The sequence below is a fragment of the Alosa sapidissima genome, chromosome 6 (assembly GCF_018492685.1).
Source record: "Alosa sapidissima isolate fAloSap1 chromosome 6, fAloSap1.pri, whole genome shotgun sequence".
Lineage (NCBI taxonomy): Eukaryota > Metazoa > Chordata > Actinopteri > Clupeiformes > Clupeidae > Alosa > Alosa sapidissima.
In genome coordinates, this window is record NC_055962.1 from 24,793,172 (window position 1) to 24,812,711 (window position 19,540).

The following is a 19,540-nucleotide window of genomic DNA, read 5'->3' on the forward strand; positions in this document are numbered from 1 at the left end:
CGCCCCTTGACCCAGCATCATGTTTGTGTGTGAAGGTTTTTCATGACCGGCTACCTACCTCTTGGCTTTGAGTTTGCTGTGGAACTCACCTATCCAGAGTCGGAGGGCACATCGTCAGGGCTACTCAACTGCTCTGCTCAGGTGTGTGTCTGTGTCTGTGTGTGTGTGCTACAGTATGTACACTCCATATGTCCAAGCATTTGTGCAAGCCTATTTGTTTGATGTTTCTTTATGTGTGTGTACAGTAATAATTTGTGTGTTTAAGATCATCTGTAGTACATTATAGCCAGCTGTCTGTTTCCTCCAACAGGTTTTTGGCATCATCTTCATCATCTGCGAGGGAAAGATCATCGATTCCTACGGCATTCTGCCCGGCAACATTTTCCTCTGTGTTTTCTTGCTCATCGGCACAATCATGACTGGTACTATTACGCATATCCATGATTTGGCACAATCACGCCATGTGACTAAGCACTTCGCATTGAATGATATTTTTGTTGCACGCTTACAAAAAATGTTCATTTGTGATCGACAGAATGTACCCTAAAAAGCAGCATCAAACAAGGGTTTTTATGAACTAAAAGCTGTACAACCACGCTGCATAGCTTCAGGCAGGCAAGCGATAAACCCTTAATAGGATAATAACCTCAAAATCTAATAAGAGGCAATGGGCTAGACCTCAGGGGATAGACCATGCTGCCAGTTGAGATCAGATCACAGTTCAAATCTCAGTGTCAAACACATTTCGGATAATTTTAATAGTTTTCTTGAAACTTCAGTTGGTTCATGCTAGTTACAGGGTAATCTCATTTTGTTAACGATTACAGATTATGACTGAAGCATTAACACCCCTCAGCATGTTGCGTTTATATTTCCTTTTTTGTAAAACTCTATTTCCAGGTACAGTGTTGCTCATGGGAGAGGAGAAAGTTCTAGAGAAATACGTGGTCTCATTAAATCTGCCAGAGCAAAAGCCACCTGTGTGGTAACAATGCCACGGTTTTTAACCGCTTACAAAGGCCAATGCTCTCAGCATAGCATTGCTATGCATGCACCACATTTATGATTCATCACAGAGAATGTGTAGAAATATTTTGAGTTACTGAACAACAAACCAGTAAAAAGAAAAGGTACCTCAGAAAAATCATTTGGAGAATGCTGGCCCCCAGTAGTCGACTTACCCGCGCTATGCATTAGATTAAGTTGGGTTACGTTTGGATTATGTTACCTAAACTCAATCCTCCATCAGTCAGACGTGGACTCCAGCCATATAGTGTATACAGTTTAGATTTACCAGAGCTTAAATCACAGTGAGCCTTAAAAAGCACCAGTCCTATTTTAACAAGCACATCTATTTAAAAACTGACAAAATGTTGGCAGCAATGTGTATACACCATATACAGTACAACAAGATTCATCATAGCATAACGCTGTCCTTTCTAACCTCCATGTTAAGGGTGCAACATATAGTGGTAGTGGTTTTATGGAAGTAAATCCAGAGTACATGTAGGCCTAGTGTTTTTTTTTTATGAAAAATTAGAAAGTTCTTAGACCCATCAGGCCATTAGTCAAAACATTCCACCCACGAGGAATCACAGAGGAAGAATATTGGCTGTGTCCATTTAGTGTTGATGGCAGACACTCATGAGAGGACCGCAGCAGGCAAGAGGGGCAAAAGAGCTGGATTGTGGAATTAAAGATAGCAAGGTGCTAAGTGTCCTATAGGTCAGAGTGAGGGGAATGAATAATCTGGCTACTGTAGAAAGTCAATGAAGAATAACTAACAAAGGAGTAGCATGTGTCTTTCGGCTAATCGAAACCAGACGTGCTGCTGCATTTTGAATGGTCTGTAATGGTCTCACTGCACAAGCAGGAAGGCCAGCAAAAACTATAACTGTATAAACCTCGAGTCGTTAGAGACAAGAAAGCCTGTCATACCTCCTCTACCAGATAAACAGCTGCAATGGGCAAAGGCATAATTAGTTGACAGCTTTCTAGTTGTGTGATGCACATGTAGGGCCCACTGAATTGCCCAACACATACATACTTTTGTATGAAAGTTCACTGGGCCATTTTTTCTTTTCCACTGAAATGATTATATGCAACTTGATTGTAACAAACATCTCAAACATTAACAAGTCGTTTGTTATTGAATGGGAAATAGGTTTTGGATTCATCTGCGATAGTTACTAATTTGTTTAGTGTTGTTTCGACAGACATTTCCTTTTCCTTTTTTCATCTCTTTAGCCATTTTCCCTTCTCCTGTCCCACGCTCTGGAGGTTTTGTCAGCCTCTGATGTTGTGCATGTCACCATGTTTATTGTAATAGCAGAATCACAGTGTGTTCCTGCTTGGCACGCCTGCACGCCTGCCAACACTTTCGAAGAGATTCGAAAGGGTTTATTTGGTCACATTGTGGGACGGGTGCCGGCTTGGCGAGGAGCACCTGCTCTCCCGATGTCTGTAGGAAAAGCACGGGCCAGTGACCTCAAGTCAGCAGGAGGGCATGCCCTTGGCCCGTGTCAAGCAAAACACTCTTTGATATTGCCGTATAGCTCAGAGTATTTGTGTCATTTGTTACTTACAGACTAAATTTATTTCTTTAGTAGTCATTAGTCAAGTCGGATGCTTTGGCAGCAGAGTGGATAGGAGTCATTTTGGAATTGAGGTGCTAGGTGCCACAGACACAGCCAGTCAGATGGCTATTGAACATCATGCTTTTATATGTGAAGGGCAACGAAAGGACTGTGATCTCATGTGTTTTTTCCCCCTTTTTTCTTTTCTCCTCGTAAATGAAAGGCATTATCAAGTCAGACCTGCGGAGACAGAAGGCAAATGCATTGGCCAAGGAAGCTGTGAGTATGACAGTCCTCAAATTCACAGTGCCACCAACGTTGTGTGTGTGTGTGTGTGTGTGTGTGTGTGTGTGTGTGTGTGTGTGTGTGTGTGTGTGTGCGTGTTGTGTTCCTTGTCCAAAATAATCTTCAATTGAGCATGCAAGCTCATCCCCATTCTCCTCTGTGGTTAACATGTGCCCCTTGTGTTGTTTCATCTCACTTGTTTTAAAGAGCGAACTCAAAAAGCCCCCACACGTGGACGTGTAAGGTATAGATCTATTGCATGTTCTGAGGAGCATGCCATGCCATAGCATATTTGTCTTTTATAAGTGGTTATTCATGTTACAGTAAAAAGAATTTGATACCTAAAAGTTCAAAGCAAAAGTACAAAACAAATTGGCTATATGACGTTGCATGATGTTAGGAGAACATCATTACAAATTTACTATACACAATATATAGTCATATAACAACATATGACTATGCTGTGGAAAGCAAATATATGACACAGATGAATGATCCTGAAATAATAAGTATGCTAAACCGGGAAACCCTAACACCTGTTTTTGAATATGATCTCTCAACTGATGCACAGATTACACTATTATGAGTCTAATTCGGTTCTGAATTTTCACAGAAATAATCACTAGTTGAATGTTTGTGTTAATGTACATTCTTCCACCAATCAGCTCGCTTTAAAACAATGCCATGAACCATGTTTGCAGGACCCTCGTTTTGGATCCTCAGTACCATCAAAAACCTCTGGTGACATTGACTGGGTACACACACACACACACACACACACACACCCGAGCCCAGAGAACCTTATATGATAAAGACCCGTGATCAGTGCTTGTCTTGAGGGGATGGGCAGGTGGGCAGGACTGTCAGTGACTGACTGAAAATCTCAATTCTGGTCAAATGAGAGCTCCTTCACAGAACATAAATGTCACGCCTTTAGGGAAAAGGTCAAAAAAAAAAATAATAATAATAATGGTCTTATCTTGATCTTACACTCCCTTAAAAATATCTGCGTAGAGAGAGTGTTGCACACATACTGTGCAGTGATGGTGGATGTGTTACCCATGTGCTAAACAATGTCACCAGACGGTGTGAGAATGCTTCTGATGGTATGAGGTGTCTGTGTACCCTTCCTACCCTACCCACATTCATTGTGAACCACCTGCTGTTGTTGCATCATCCAACCCCACCCCTCTACCCCCCACCTCCTTTGCCAGGCGACGAAGGAACGTCTCGAGGGGCCAGACTACGGCGCCACGGCTCTGATCACCCCTCCACAGCTATGATCATTTAAGCCCCCCCCCCCCCATTTCCCCCACTTGAACCCCCTGTCCCTCAAATCCACACCGCCATACCCAAGGTAGGAGCTGCCTGGCTGCTGATTTCCCACTCATTCCTTCAAGCTTCTGATCCAATCCCCTCCTCTCCCCACCCTCTCAGCCTTCCCTCTCTTGCTTCTAATCTGCTGGCTAATCATAGTCAATCATGTTTACACACAATCACGTGCACACAGTACATTATACAGCCAAGAAGCATTATAGTCAGGCATAGTTTTCACCATCTGAATAGGGAGACATATTCTGTTAACATTATGCAGATGATGATGCCAAAGACTAGTAAATGTTGCAGTAAGTTGCTGAGGTTATTCCTTTAAGCTCTCGAGGTTATGCCATTAAGCACTCAAGGAGCATCATCTCATGACAAGTTTAGGAGTTTAACCGCCTCCCTGTGGCTAGCTAAAGAACTGCACATAAAGGGCACGTAAAGGAGAATTATCACGTGCCATTAGACTCTAACAAAGTCCTTGTAGGCAAGTCTCCCCACTCGGCAGCCATCTTGGTAACACACTTTTTTGGGCAGTTATCAGGCAGCTATTTTCCTATTCAAATGAATGGGGAGGCATACAGGAAAGGGCGGGGTATGTGTAGACTACTGCCATATTGGCGTTACAAACTAACCCCATGCATTTCTATGGATGATTCTTTGAGTGTTGTGTCCCCTCATTAGAAAGTGTTAGACTATAATGAGTCGGCTCCACTCACTAGTCAAGTAGAAGACTGTAGATTGCATTACATTTAATTATACTAGTGCCCGTTCAAACATGCTATTCTTCTAGAAAACCCGTAGCCCAATTACATGGCCGCAGGTAGGTCTGCTTTAAAAATAAGATGATAGGGTAAAACTTCAGCTAAGCATTCAAATTCATTTTCAGCTAAGCATTCAAAACTGAATATTATATTATAATACATTATAATAAATGTGCAGTGAGCAGAATCTAAGCATAGCTGCACTGACATTTCAAAATGACGTAAGTTTAACAGCTGTTTTGAGTTTCTGGGACTCAAAAACAGTCTCTTGTAGCCTATAAGTGAGATCACGCTCTGCCACTCATTGTCTGCAGCTGGTATTGCTTTGCATGTTTTGAAACATCCTTAAATTTGGAACCTCGCTCGTTTCAACTTCTGACCTTGCAGTCGGAAATGTTAATTGTTTATTCAGAGTCTAATGACCGTTTTAAATAGCCACTGCAGCCTACCCATGTTTGTTGGCGTGTTGTTGCAAAATCCGCTGAATCATTTTATGCAAGCAAACCGCATACAGAGGCAGATTGATAGATATATGACACACAGACAGATGTTCCTGTATTTTATAGGTAGATACAGGGTTCCCATGGGTCATGGAATTTCTGGAATATCGTGGAATTTTGGAAAGTCTGTTCCAGACATGGATAGTCAGAGAATTTTACCATTTTGGGGGCAAAGTCATGGAAAATCAGGGAATTAATGTTATAGCAGTTGAAAATGCACTTGCCTAAATTAAAGGCACTAAAGGCACCCTTAACAGTTTTTTGACCTTAACCTAACGTATCCAAAATCATTTTGTTGACACATAACCTCATAACATACATGACAAAAGGCACTTCTGCCATTGCGGTCTTCTATAGGCGATTATCAATCTAGCAAGAGCTGCTATTCTACAGGAATTCAGAGATCTTTTTCTACAGACTGCTGTTGGTGCATTCCCTCTATATTATATTGGAGTTATGTTCATACTTTGTTGCAAAAGATACATATTTAGCTAATCTTATTAAGGGTGCCTTGAATACAAATATATTTGGTTATATTTTGTTTTTTTTGTTTTACTGCTTGCTTGAGTGGTTGTGGTTAGCCCAACTGTGTTTATTCAATGCCCAGTTTGTCAAAGAGTCTTGAACGGCATGTGGCTGCTCTGAAATCTTTGGTAGGTATAATGTACCATTCATATGGTAGGTCATGGAAATTCAGTTTTTTTGTCAGGGAAAGTCAGGGAAAAAAGTCATGGAATTTTACATTTGACTTACTATCTACACTGTTCCCACTGTATGACACATTGGCATTAAATTGTGACCTTTTGGATCTTTACATGCAAGGGTTATTTACAGTATGTGATGCTATTTATGGGAAGCATTGAACTGCTTTGAATCTTTGCCATCTGTAGTATCCCTACTCTGACACACCTGTCTGAACTCACTCATTTTAGCCATTATTAGTACAAGCCAGTCTATATGAATTGACAAATGTTCAGAGTAGGGATTACTGTATGTTTAAAAAAGAAATTAAATTGAAAAAATATAATGTCCGCAACACTGCTTTTGACTCCCAATTATTTAATGCACAACAGGCAACGTTTCGACCCTGCTGGGTCTTCTTCTGTTTTTGCCTGAAGAAGCAACGAAACGTTGCCTGTTGTGCATTAAATAATTGGGAGTCAAAAGCAGTGTTGCGGACATTATATTTTTTCAATTGAGTATAGTTTTCTTTTGTCCTGCACCTGCCAGAAGGTGGGATGTGCACACAATAAATGTTTGCTAAAAAAGAAATTCCCCAGTAATCAAACTCATGACCTCAGTGTTGTTGTTGGAGCACCAGTGAAAACATATTCATATGGTGTTGCATTTAGTGTTATCCCAAAATAGGACTCATCATGTGATTTATAATGCTTGCATCCTAACAGAAGTGTTCAGTGTCTAAACCAATAGTAGCACAAAGTTCAAGGGCAAATGTACAATATGCATCACAAGGCCACTTAAGGAGGAGGACACAAATGTGCCTGATGACAGCTATCAGAAAAAAAATGGGGTCATGAATTGTAATTTCACTGATTATGAAAAATGTGATTTCATAAATGTAGCAACATGACTAAAGTGAACTACTGTAGACAATATAAAAAAATACATCAGCAGGTACAAAAATGAGCAGTCATACCTTTGTCTGAAAATGGCTGACAGGATATGATGGCCTCTGTGCTGCCAAACAGAACTGGGACAAGAGATATGTGGTATGTGGCACTAAATAATGTTATTCTTGCACACAGGCAAACCAGAACGGAACACTTCCGTCGTCTACCATTGTGACTGAAGCCAGACTGTAGAGAGGATGTGGGTGACTCCTTCTGTTGTACTGAGGGAAAACCACATGTGTGCACAATAAGATTTTTAAAGGGGTGGTTCAGGATTTTGGACATAAGACCTTATTTCCAAGTAAGCAAGTGTGATATTTATCAGTGGAGACCGTTTTCAACACGTTTCATCCAGTCCTTCTAATTGCAGAGTTCGCAGGTGCTAGGCTAGCGCAAGTCAACAGTATGTGCTCGCCTGCCACTAAAGACAGTCTTACCCACTCCAAAGTACACCTGAGGCAAATTCCAGACAATCGATGTAAATGTCTGTGTTGATAGAATAGTGTAAGAAATACAACTACCCTTGCATCGCGTTGCAATAGTTATACTTTGGTCCCTAAAGTTGTTAGTAGTCATTTTGCAACTCAGCGGCGGACTGATATTACCAAGGCTACTACTAGGTATCCCCATTGGAGTGCGCTTTACTGTTTACTTTTCGGCGCAGTACTACTAACCGGAGCAAATAATTCCGCTGCTGCTAAGAAACTAGTCCCTCAAAATGTAATGCGATCGTTGAAATGCAAGGATAGAATAACGTTAGAAATAACACGGTCAATACAGACATTTACATCGATAGTCTGGCGTTATAATTTATTTGCCTCGGGTGTACTTTGGAGTGGGTAAGACTGTCTTTAGTGGCAGGCTAGCACATACCGTTGACTTGCGCTAGCCTAGCACCTGCGAACTCTGCAATTAGAAGGACTGGATGAAACGTGTTGAAAACGGTCTCCACTGATAAATATCACACTTGCTTACTTGGAAATGAGGTCCTATGTCCAAAATCCTGAACCACCCCTTTAAGGCTTTGAAAATCATCTCACAGCACAAAAGAATGCCCTCCAACGGCGGGACTTTTTTCTGTTTGTTTTTACCATTATTACAGTATTAGCATCATAAAAACTGTTCACTTGATTTTTGTCAGATAATGAATGTTTGTAAATTCCAAATGTTTAGTGCCTAGTGTTCGGTTCAAAAATGATTTGTTTGTATAAATACGTGTTTTTTTTTCTCTTCTAAACTATGTGCACAAAACAACAGCCATGGAAATCCTTTGTCAGGTTCTTATCAATAGAACTGGAAACTTCTTTATCTTCATGTTTAAGGGGTGTAGGATTTTATATATAAATTGAAAGATGTTTGTATGTGTACTTTTTAGACTGAAGTTCCAAGAAAATATAATTGTCTTACAGTGGGAGTCAATCACTGTATTTGTTCCATAAAGCACATGACATTGATCATTTTATACCACCTCTGTGAAGTGATTTTAAACATGCCACAAGTGTGTGACAATAATGATGACAAGTCACCATTTTTATATTGAAGTGCTTTTTGTAATTTTACATTTACTCATTTTTATTTGTATGGAGAGAAAAACAATGTGTAATAAATAAGGAAATTGACTCAAGTCCTGCAAAGTCTTCCTTCCAGTAGTGTCGGCCCAGCATAATGAAAAGTTAGCAGGAAAAATCTTGTGTTGGGTTTATCATTCGAGGAGTGTTCAAAGAAAAGTTGTTAACAACAATTTAGAAAAGGGTTTTTCAGACTTATGAGGTCTGCTGTTCAGACCCTGAAGGGATTTATTTTCTGTTCATTGCTTTTTGTGAGAGTGTTTCTACCTATCTCAGTAAGGAAAATAAATCAAGAGCCTATGTTGAGTACAAATATGTCTTCTGAAGGCCTAAACAGAGCCCAGCCAAAAACTCCAATAAAATTTGTATCAACTTTGAGGGACAGCTATGACCATGCAGGATCATCCAGAACAAACGTGATCAAAAGCTGGTTTGATGCTCATTGAGCTCAATGCAAATCAAACCAGCTAATAGGCTAACTGAAATAACACCCAAGCCAATCTCTAGGTATGGTGAAGGGTATGTGATGATGTGGGGCTATTTTAATTCCAAAGGCCAAGGTAACTTTATCAGGATGCACAGTATTCTGGATCCATGAAATAACTGGCCTTTAAAAATAAAAATCTGCCTGTCTCTATGGGAATTTAACATAGGGGTGTCAATACTTATGACCCCTGTATTTTAAGGAAGAACATTTATTTATTTATGATACATTATTCATTCACTAAGAAAATTGGTGTCCTTAAAGGTTAGATATTTCCTCATTTTTCACTTAAGGCATTAAGATTTCTAAAAGATGATTTTATATTCCTCTTTTCAGTCAACTTTAGCATGGGTGCCAACACTTTTGGCCATCACTGTATGTACCAGAATGCAAAATTTGAGCCTCCTACACGGTTTAGTTCTTGCGCTGTGGGCTTGTGAACTTTTACAAAAAAAAGAGGCCGGACAAAATTGACACCCCCCTCCCCCTGTAAATCTTGGAAAGTATTGATCTTACATAAAATACATTTTAAAGTGCGTCTCCTGGGTAACATAGGTGGGCAATTCCGCGCAAAACGGTCACGCCCCTAAACGCCAACACAATGCCATGGTATTTAGTTGCCGTTATGGACATGACAGTTTTGCGTGGAATTGCCCAGGTACACCTGGTAATTTTTTCAGAATTTTTTGAGACCTAAGTGCGTGGGCCCTGGTTGAATTGACGTGGAATGACCCAAAAGCTTTAATTGTACCTTCGGCAATATTGGGGACATTCTAAAATTATTGGAACAGAAGCATGTTAATTTTACATGCAGCAAAGGTGAGCAAACATGGCCAATATTAAAAGCAATTATTACATATTCAGGATGGTTGGGGCTGGACCTGTGATTTTACCATATGTTATGGTAGCATGTACGGTTAACATGAGCTGCTGTGGCTGTAGGTCATGGTAACCTACATATGCTAAACATAAGCTGCTGAGGCCTTTAAGCCCAGCCAGACACTCACAGCAACCACATTCATAAAAGTTAAGACGTGTCTGACTGCACTAGCCATATGCCAGTGAGAGCTTGCACTGCCCGAATACATTCCAAGCTGGGGCTTTAGAACTGTAACTTGCCCAAATCTGGACAGTTGCTATTGTTGACAGGGGGTTACTGTCTAGTAATGGTGCGTGAAAGGCATTGCAGGTGGTCCCTGAGCATGCATTCAATAGTTTCACTTTTTTCTTTACACCACACAACAGTGGTCGTCAGGGCGCTTAGTCAGAATGGTGGTCGCTGAGGCAGTCAGTTAAACCTAATGTAGAGTTTCAAGCCAAGGGCAGTGGCAAAATGTGCGCTTATGGACTAAGCTGGGGCCAGGCCCTGTTTCAGGTTCAGGATTTCATTCAGACTTTACAGGGAAGACTGACACCACCTAGTGGTAGAGAAAGGTACAACAAAGATATAAGCTTGACCCCAGTTGTTAATAGTATGCTGCTCTGATATCTATAATCTAATTAAACACATAAAGCAGGCACTTAATGTTGGGATACTCAAAAGATCTTTTTTAATAGTCATCAAGAACATTCAGACAGCAAAACAATAATATCCCTACGAAATTAAATGAATTAAATTACACATGCAGAAATATAACCATGGATTTTGAGTATGATTTATTTATGGTGGCTAGGAAAATTAAACAAATACAAATGATCAAAGTGGGTTGATAGGTCTTTCTAGTCCTCTTTGGCACTGCAGCAGTTCAGTTTCCTGAGGAACTGAAAAAACCTACAAACAGAATTTCTATTACAACATCAATTACTTTGAAGTATTCAAAAAGGCTTTCTGTTGAGCTGACAGGTATAAGTTTACCTTTTTTCCCAACTTCTTGTGTCAGTTCATCAGCGACCTGAAGTCTACTGTAGTACATTCTTCAGAGATCATGTTAACTGTTTTGTGTGGTTGCAATCTCACCTCTCTTTAATGCTTCTCGTCTTTTTCCTCTCCTGCTCTACCACGCTGTCACCTGCTGCTAGGGACTCAGAGGACAATGTGCTGGTAGCCTCTGGACTTTGACCATCAGCATCAAGATTCACCATCAAATGCTCTGCCACAGCACTCTGTGTCAAGAGAGAGAGAGAGAGAGAGAGAGAGAGAGAGAGAGACAGACTCATTAGGTTGCTGCAATACTTTTCCTTCAGCTACATATTTACTGTCTGCAGCAGGCAGACTGGACTTCTAATTGGCTAATATTGTCCAACTTCTGCCTGACACCAAAATATGTCCAACATCTGTGTATATTACCATACAACTCTATACCTATCCTGGGTTATACTGGTGAGGAGTATGACATGGTTCTGATGGTCTGAATGTTCTTTCACCTGTGTGGAATGTTCTGAAACACTCTCTAGGTCTAGGTCCTCTTGTTTTCTCCTGCACTGGATGGGAGGCAGAGGGGCAACTGGGTTGCAGAATGCTCTCAGAAGGGGTGGATTCAAATGGGGGAGCTTGGCTGGCAATGGGGGGAGCTTGGATGGCAGAGGAGCTAGTTTTGATGGCAGAGGAGGGAGTTGTGATGGCAGAGGAGCTAGTTTTGATGGCAGAGGAGGGAGTTGTGATGGCAGAGGAGGGAGCTTGGATGGCAGAGGAGCTAGTTTTGATGGCAGAGGAGGGAGTTGTGATGGCAGAGGAGGGAGCTTGGACAGCAGAGGAGGGAGTTGTGATGGCAGAGGAAGGAGCTTGGATGGCAGAGCCAGTGTTGCAGCACTCTGTATTGTTGAAAGAAAAATAGCATCTTGTAATTGACAACACAAGGGTTAAAGGCTGTACTTCTGATACTAACACTTACACTACGCAACAAAACCGCTCAGTTTCACCTACAAATGCTTTACTTTTCACCTCAAAACCCTTATTTAGTAGCAAACATGATATTGTTAATCATAGAACTGATTTTAATATTAACAGATATCTAGGCTATATTTAACATTTATTTTCTATGTGGCCTGTTATGAAATCATGTATTGAACAATTTAAGCACATTTCAGCTTTAAGAAACTCAAATAGTCTACATGCATGCTTAGCATTTTGTGATCATTAAGGCTACTTGACAAACTCTTAGTCAGCTGATTTTAATATTTACAGATATCTAGGCGATATTTGTAACATTTATTTTGTATTTGGCCTGTTATGAAATCATGTATTGAACGATTTAAACACACTGTGAAACCTGAAGCCCGAAGTTGGAGACATGCATTTAGACATTGCTGCAAATGTAAAACCGGATTACTCTGGAATGGCTACCTGTACAGGGGAATACTTTACACCTTTGTTTGATTCGGTAAGGTCTGCTGTTTCTTCTGATATATGGTTTGTCATGTGTTCGGGAAAAAATCGTGAAGTATTCCACCGAGATGAATGGGTAGGGAGATAAGCGCAGAATGTAACTGAATAAATTAAAGTTACTTTTCTCGCAAACCATTTACCGCAACAACTTGCGGCAAAGAATGGGCGAATTTGGATGCACTTTCTTTCTTGCCGTGCGCTGTCACATTCTCCACTGCGTAAAAGACAGGCTAAATTAATTTGCATTGTGAATGCTAAGCTTAATTTGACAGTCCATAGGCTAAATAAAAATCGCTAATCGGATGCAAAGCAGTAGAAAAAAAGGGGCACCAAGGCCACAGACCCACAGTGGCCTGTGAACCTCCGATTTTCAAAGGGACAACGACGTGGCCGCCGTAAAATTCCCACCCTGCTTATAACACAGTTAAGGAATGACCAATGTTAACAAACTAACTGGCTAGATCACCTTAGAAAGCTAACATGCACATTAGCTAAAAAACAAACCTTATTCAAAACGAGAATAATACAAACTAGGGCTGTCAATCGATTAAAAAAATGATCTAATTAATTACATACTCTGTGATTAATTAATCTAAATGAATCGCATATATAATATTTGCTGTGAAAGTATTTTAAATATTTAAATTCAAATGAATCATTGAATAATCAGCATTAATGACATTAAAGTTCAAAAACTCTTTTATTATTATTTTAATAATGGCCATAATAATCTATGATATGACCTAATATGCTGAGGAAATAAATTCAAAAGTGCTTCGGGAAGACGTTTTTTTTTTTCTTCATAAAAGGTATTTCAGGCCACAGATATAACCTAGGGGACACAATGAAAATAAATGAACACTCCCCTCAATGTCTATTTATTTGCATTGATGTGCGACTTTAGAGTTGATGAACTCCGGTGATATGCAAATTCCTTGCTGCAGACATTGCAGAGGACTTTATTTTAATCAACCCCATCAGGCCGTTTTTTAAAAGTAAATGTTCCAATCAATGATCTAGACATTTTCTTCTCTCTCCTTCTTTTTACAGACTAATAGTTACTGATTACAACGGCTCGGGTTCAAAGGTCATAAGGAATCGATTAATCTGCGTAATTTTTTTAATCAGTTATTTTTTCTCAAATTAATTAATCGAAATTAATCAGTTATTTTGACAGCCCTAATACAAACACTAACACTACAGTTAAAGGTCTTTATTTAAACCAGCAACAAGAATCTATATTACATAGTAGCCTATAACCTTTATGGAAATATAGCTAAGCCCTCTCTACTGAAGTATGAAACAGCAAGTGATGCACACAGTGTGGAATGGTAGGGGAAAGCTGCTGCTCTGGTATTTATACTATCCAACCAGCAAATCAGCACCCTCGAAATTCAGACGGGACGAATTAGAAAAGTGTGATTGGCAGATTCAATAGCTGTCAATTAAAATTGATCAATTAGGTGGGGCAGAAGAAATATTTGGGGGGGGGGGGGGGGGCATTGCCTCTCCCAGCCCTATTCTAGATCCGGCCATGGTTTTTTCTCTCTCTCGGTCTGCCCCAAAATATGTGATAATGAGGCTAGTTTCAACAGTTGAAATTCAACTAGTATTTGGCCTCTATTGGGTGACCTCTTTCTCGCATGGTAGGCCTATCAGTTCATATTATCTGCAATTTGCGTGTTTGTTCATATAGCTTATTTGATGCGCTACGTCATCAGCAATTGGCCTCTTTTAAACATGCGTGAGTGAGCAGGACATCTTATTTCTCATGCCTGTCTCTCTTTCATTCCTCCATACTCTTAACGTTCCTTCACAAAAACTAGATGTAACTAGCAAAGCGCTGCAACATATGACCGCCGCTCAGTCCTGCACATTCTCTCTGCAAAAACAAAAATCACGTTTGTCAATTTGTCTCCATCTCCTAATCCATCCCCTACTCTTGCAACTTTTGTCTATGTAAATGAGTGTGTGCATGTGTGCGTTTGCCTTTGTATATGTGTGCTTCTGCTTCTGTGTGTGTGTTTTCACAAGTGAGTGTGTTTGTGTGTGGGTGTGGGGGTAATGGGTTGTGTGTGTGCGCGCGTGTGAGTCTGTGCATGTACCTGTGTGTGTGTGCGCGTGTGTGTGCATATGCCATATGACTACTTTGTATAGGCTATGTGTGTGTGTGTGTGTGTGTGTGTGTGTGTGTGTGTGTGTGTGTGTGTGTGTCCATACCTGTGTGTGTATTTGTGCTTGTGTGTGTGTGTGCACGCATGTATCTTTATGTGCGTGTGTTTGCATGGGCTTGTGTGTGTGTGTGATAGTCACTAAATTTACACATATATTCATGTATTGTGTGGTCTCCCATGAACGGAATTCCACGAAACTTGGCATGCATTCAGAGGAACCTGTCGGGCAAAGATACCTGCGATTACAATGCCTGTTTTTTGCTTTTTCATTTTTGACTACGTGGCTATACATAAAATGAGTGGATATGGGATGGGTTGACTTGGCCCCTGGAGACCAACATACAAAAAAAATTGTCATCCCAGACCCTAGCCTACAATAGACCTCTCCAGAATAAGTCCCGCCTCCGTAACTTCCGTATCCATCCAACTTCCTGCGTCGATTGTCTATGGGAAATAACATGGCGTTTCGAAATATCATACCGGTAAAACATCTGTAGGTAGCGAAGTAGAAAAAGCTGGTGGGCAGATTGGCCTACACACTTCTGCCATCTAGTTTCCACTGGATTTTTTGATTGTCGGTGCCGTTTAAGTAGTATACTACAGACTATAGCCTACTACCTAAACGGCACCGTAAAGTTCAGTTCAGTTTTGCAGAGATATCTACGATTACACCTAATGTTTGCTTTTTCATTTTAGGTTTCAGGTTAAGAATTTCATTCAGATTTTACAGGGAAGACTGACACCATCTAGTGGTGGTAGGCACAAAAAAATATATAACCCTGTATATATGCTGCCGTGTTGCTCTGTTTATCTATAATCTAATTAAACACATAAAGCAGGCACTTGGATGCTCAGAAGATCTTTTGCAATAGTCATCAAGAACATTCAGATAGCCAAACAATAATATCCCTATGAAATTAAATGAATGAAATTAGCCTACACATGCACAAACGTGACCATGGATTTTGATTGGCTAGGAAACTTAAACTAATGATCAAAGTTAGTTGTTGTGTCTGTCTAGTCCTGTTTGGCACAGCAATTCTGAAATATATATATATATTATATTTACTCAGATTGTAAATTTGTAGCAAAAAGAAATGTGCTAGTTTTCAACTCATAAATTCAAGATTAGATTTTCCAGGGGTTTTCATTGGTCATGCTTACAGTGGATAGTACAATCTACAAGAGGACATTTCATTTTCAATGCAAATTGAGCACATTTTTAAGGGAAATTATCAAATCTGGGCAAACTAAATTGGCAATGGATTCGTCAACGGAGTACCTCTCATTTTTCTATAACTAGGGAGTTGTCCAACTGTTTAATTCCTCAAACTATTCCCTGTAATATGGAAACAGCTTGTCTTCACTGTTGCTCGCTCATTAGCCATGCAAACACAATTCACTAACATGGTCAACAATAAGTGTGTAATTGCACTGGGGCCTATTGCACAAAACTAGGATAAGGGATTTAGCGGGATATCTTGTTTATCCTGGCTCAATTTATCCGTGATCCAGTTGCACAAAAGCGGGATAGGGGGCAGCAGGATATGTTATGGTAAATCACCATGGCGATTTATTCTGTGGAGCTAGCCTGCTCCAGACCAGGCTAAATTCCAGGATCTATTTAATCTCATCCCTATTATCTCAGTCAGCACAAACGGAAACCAATAATTATTCCACTTCCCACTACACATTGTTATCACATATACCTAGACCCACTGTCATTATTGATCATTAATTAACTTTTACGATCGCCATTCCCGACCAGTCATGCGACAACGTGACGTCACGGGAGTGCCTAACATAGACATAATATACATAGACGCCGCATCGACCGCTACTCCTTACTAGCGCTGACGAGATTTGGAGCCGCCATCTTGGACCGGTCATCCACTCCACTCAGTGTAATCTGTTTGGCCGGTGAGATGAGCTGTCAGCGCACTTAATTAATCATATCTCACTGAATACTGAACAGACTCTCACGCGGTTTTTTTTGCTGCAAAGGTCATACATGTAGCTATGATACAGGACACATGATTTAGCGTATTTTAATATTCATAGTGGGTTTAACAGTAATAGAATATTCTGATATATGATATAAAGTGACCTGACGTCCGATATCAAAACTGGGAACATAATCCATGTTTGACAGCATAGACAAAACTAGTTTGATACAAGTTTAATGAGTTAAATATAGTTCACAGTTGACAGACAAGTTCCATCAACAGCATTATTCACAGTCCACAGAAAGGTTCCATAAACATTTAAGTGAGATCAGTGCCATTCAGACATCTGAGGGGTATTCCAAGTAGGCCTATGTGGTTTAGTGACAAACTTGGGTAAATTGACTCAGAATAAGTTGTAAACCTCCCAGTAGAAAAGCTGTATGATACAGGAAACATGGTTGTGTGTATTTTAATATTCATAGTGGGCTTAAAGGAACCATATGTAAGATTGTGGCCAAAACTGGTACTGCAATCACTTTCAAAATACTGAAGAGCGGTGTATCCCCTCCCCCTCCCGCCTGACTCGAGGTTGCCAACCCAGATGCCGAAACACTACTGACTTCGTGATTAGTAGATAGGTGGAGGGTGGCGCATCAGGCCAAAACACAACATGACATGACAAAACACAACATCAACATCAGTTGAGGGCTGCAACTTCACTTTTTAAATGACAATATCCTGGCCGGACTACTGTAGTCAGTGATATAAGTATTTGAAATAAACATGATTTCTTAATGTCTAGTGACATATCAGGGCCATTTTATGATTAATTGAAATATTTTTCTTACATACGGTTCCTTTAACAGTAATAGAATATTCTGATATATGATATATTATAAAGTGATGACATCCAATATACAAAACTGGGAACATAACTAATCCACGTTTGACAGCATAGACAAAAACTGGTTTGATACAAGTCTTAATGAGTTAAATTTACAGAAAAAAAAAATCCATTAACATTTTCAGTTCAGTGCCATCAAAAATAAAGTGATGAACAGACATTGGTGTGGCATAAAGGAAATGGAGTAACTGGGTTCAATATCAACAGCATTTGTTAGACAAGTTCCATAAATATTGTAAAGTGCAAGTTTGTAGGTTTGTTTCTGATCCTTAAAAAACAGACATTGGTTTGGCATAGTAAGTGTAACAGTTCATCAATTCAAGACAAAAAGGTGACTTGTCACTTGTACAGTGTCAATGGGTTCATCAACAGCATCTGTTATTTACAGTTCACAGAAAGGTTCCATCCCCAATGAAGAGATTAAATAAAAAGGAATTAAGAAACATTTTAGAAACTGCTAAGATCAACCCGTTCATTGCAATCAGTAAAGAATCAGGGAGTGTCTTCACAGGCTCAGTGAGACAGAGTTACCGTCATGCAGTTGGTTCTATGATTTCGACAACTGGTGCATGTCATTTTGTATGTTCCCACCTTGCTAAAATTGCTTGGGTACACTTTGGCTGAGAACAAAAGTGCTTCAGACAGCAGGTGGGCAAATAAGATGGCATAGTAAACTGGGTAAACTCCATAAAAGAGGACTGAGTCAACCAGACGATGGGAAAATGGGACACAGAGTGGCGAATGCAGGTGATGAAGGTGGAGCTCATAAATCAAACATTCAGTCACAGTGTAGCAGATGCCCTGCAGTACTGCAATGAAGAGCTGCACCTTCCTCAGTTCCAGGGGTGTGAGGAGACCGTTCAGTTCATTCACAGTCTTCTTGAACAAGGCAGTTGTTCTGGAGAGATACAAAATAATAAATAAATGAATTAAAAGGAATTTGAGAGGCATCTTATTCTTGTTAGGGTAAATGACATGTGAATAATACAGTGTTGGGCAAGCTACTTCGAAATTTTAGTGAGCTAAACTATCAGTTACTCTGCCATGAATAAAACACTACACAAAACTACCACCCAGGCAAATGTATTAGTAGCCTAACACAAACACAGCAGTAGGCTAGTTCACTACATAGGAAGCTACTTTAAATTGTGCTTATTTCACATGACAAGAAGCGAGTGTAGCTTGTCTGGCTAAGCTACTTGATAAATAAAGAAGTTGAGCTATTGAAAAGTTACTTTATTCAGGAAATAGTGAGGCTACCACCAACACACTTAGGCTACAAGTAGCAGCTAGCGATTGCCCAATAGGCTAGTCTGTGCCACTTGTGTAAAATTCGCCGGCCAAATCTAGTACGATTTATTTCTACAATAGCCTTCTTGTGTCAGTTGTAATTTAAGTCAGTGTTACGGAATATGACTTATCAAGTCTCAGTTCATAGCCGGGTGAACACCGAGTAAACATAGCCTAGATAGATGGCTACGATTTTCATACAGTAATATCAAAGATTGCTCCTTCTCAGCTCTGGTAATATTCTATTCACAAAATACAACCAATAGTACGGTTATGTTAAATCTTACTTGTGAAAAGTAAATCCCCCGAGTATGGTCCGCCGATTTGAGAAGGAACATACTGCACAGTGCGGTCATCTTGTGTCTTCTGCTGCAACGCAACGAGGAGTATGACCGGTCTAAGATGGCGGCCGCATTTCTTGTTTCCAGCAGCCAATGCGGCGTCTATGTATATTATGTCTATGGTGCCTAACCATTTCACGCGTTGTGGTCATAGACAGTAAAAGAAATGGACGAACAGACTCCGTCGTTTTCAATGGGAGGGCACTGAGTCAAATAGAACGATTTTTCAGTTGGTCCCCCCAGTACTGCGCAGACTCACACTTAACTTCGTGACGTTAGCCATCGAACTGAATCTTGTAACTCATATTATAGATACACAGAAATTCTTCTCACACTTCCTTCGCCTTCAAAGTCATCAAAGTTAAACATTTATTTATGTATTATTGTTAAAATCATCCTCACCTAGTCGTGTTAATGTTGAAGCTACCATAC

At 40.1% G+C, this 19,540-nt stretch overlaps 2 protein-coding genes across 10 annotated transcripts in view; one reads left to right on the plus strand and one right to left on the minus strand.

The window, feature by feature from the left end:
* Positions 1-7,453, plus strand: part of LOC121712259 (feline leukemia virus subgroup C receptor-related protein 2-like) — a 40,802-nt gene extending 33,349 nt beyond the window's left edge. For 2 of the 9 annotated variants that reach the window (XM_042096390.1, XM_042096389.1), the window contains exons 7-11: positions 36-141; positions 311-422; positions 2,800-2,855; positions 3,069-3,100; positions 3,563-3,807. In XM_042096390.1, the coding sequence (XP_041952324.1) occupies positions 36-141; positions 311-422; positions 2,800-2,855; positions 3,069-3,100; positions 3,563-3,683 (427 nt within the window). In that variant the 3' untranslated portion in view covers positions 3,684-3,807. Of the gene's footprint in view, positions 1-35; positions 142-310; positions 423-2,799; positions 2,856-3,068; positions 3,106-3,562; positions 3,808-3,993; positions 4,219-7,211 lie in introns of those variants that run through there. The other 7 variants (XR_006032564.1, XR_006032565.1, XM_042096393.1 and 4 more) reach the window with 7 other exon arrangements.
* A 3,308-nt stretch (positions 7,454-10,761) lies between these two features.
* The window catches only part of LOC121712267 (protein enabled homolog), a 28,404-nt gene continuing 19,625 nt past the window's right edge, over positions 10,762-19,540 (minus strand). Inside the window, exons 4-6 of the mRNA XM_042096407.1 lie at positions 11,493-11,879; positions 11,086-11,231; positions 10,762-10,899 (exon numbers count right to left, since the gene is read on the minus strand). Of these exons, the coding sequence (XP_041952341.1) occupies positions 10,848-10,899; positions 11,086-11,231; positions 11,493-11,879 (585 nt within the window). The 3' untranslated portion in view covers positions 10,762-10,847. The remainder of the gene's footprint in view (positions 10,900-11,085; positions 11,232-11,492; positions 11,880-19,540) is intronic.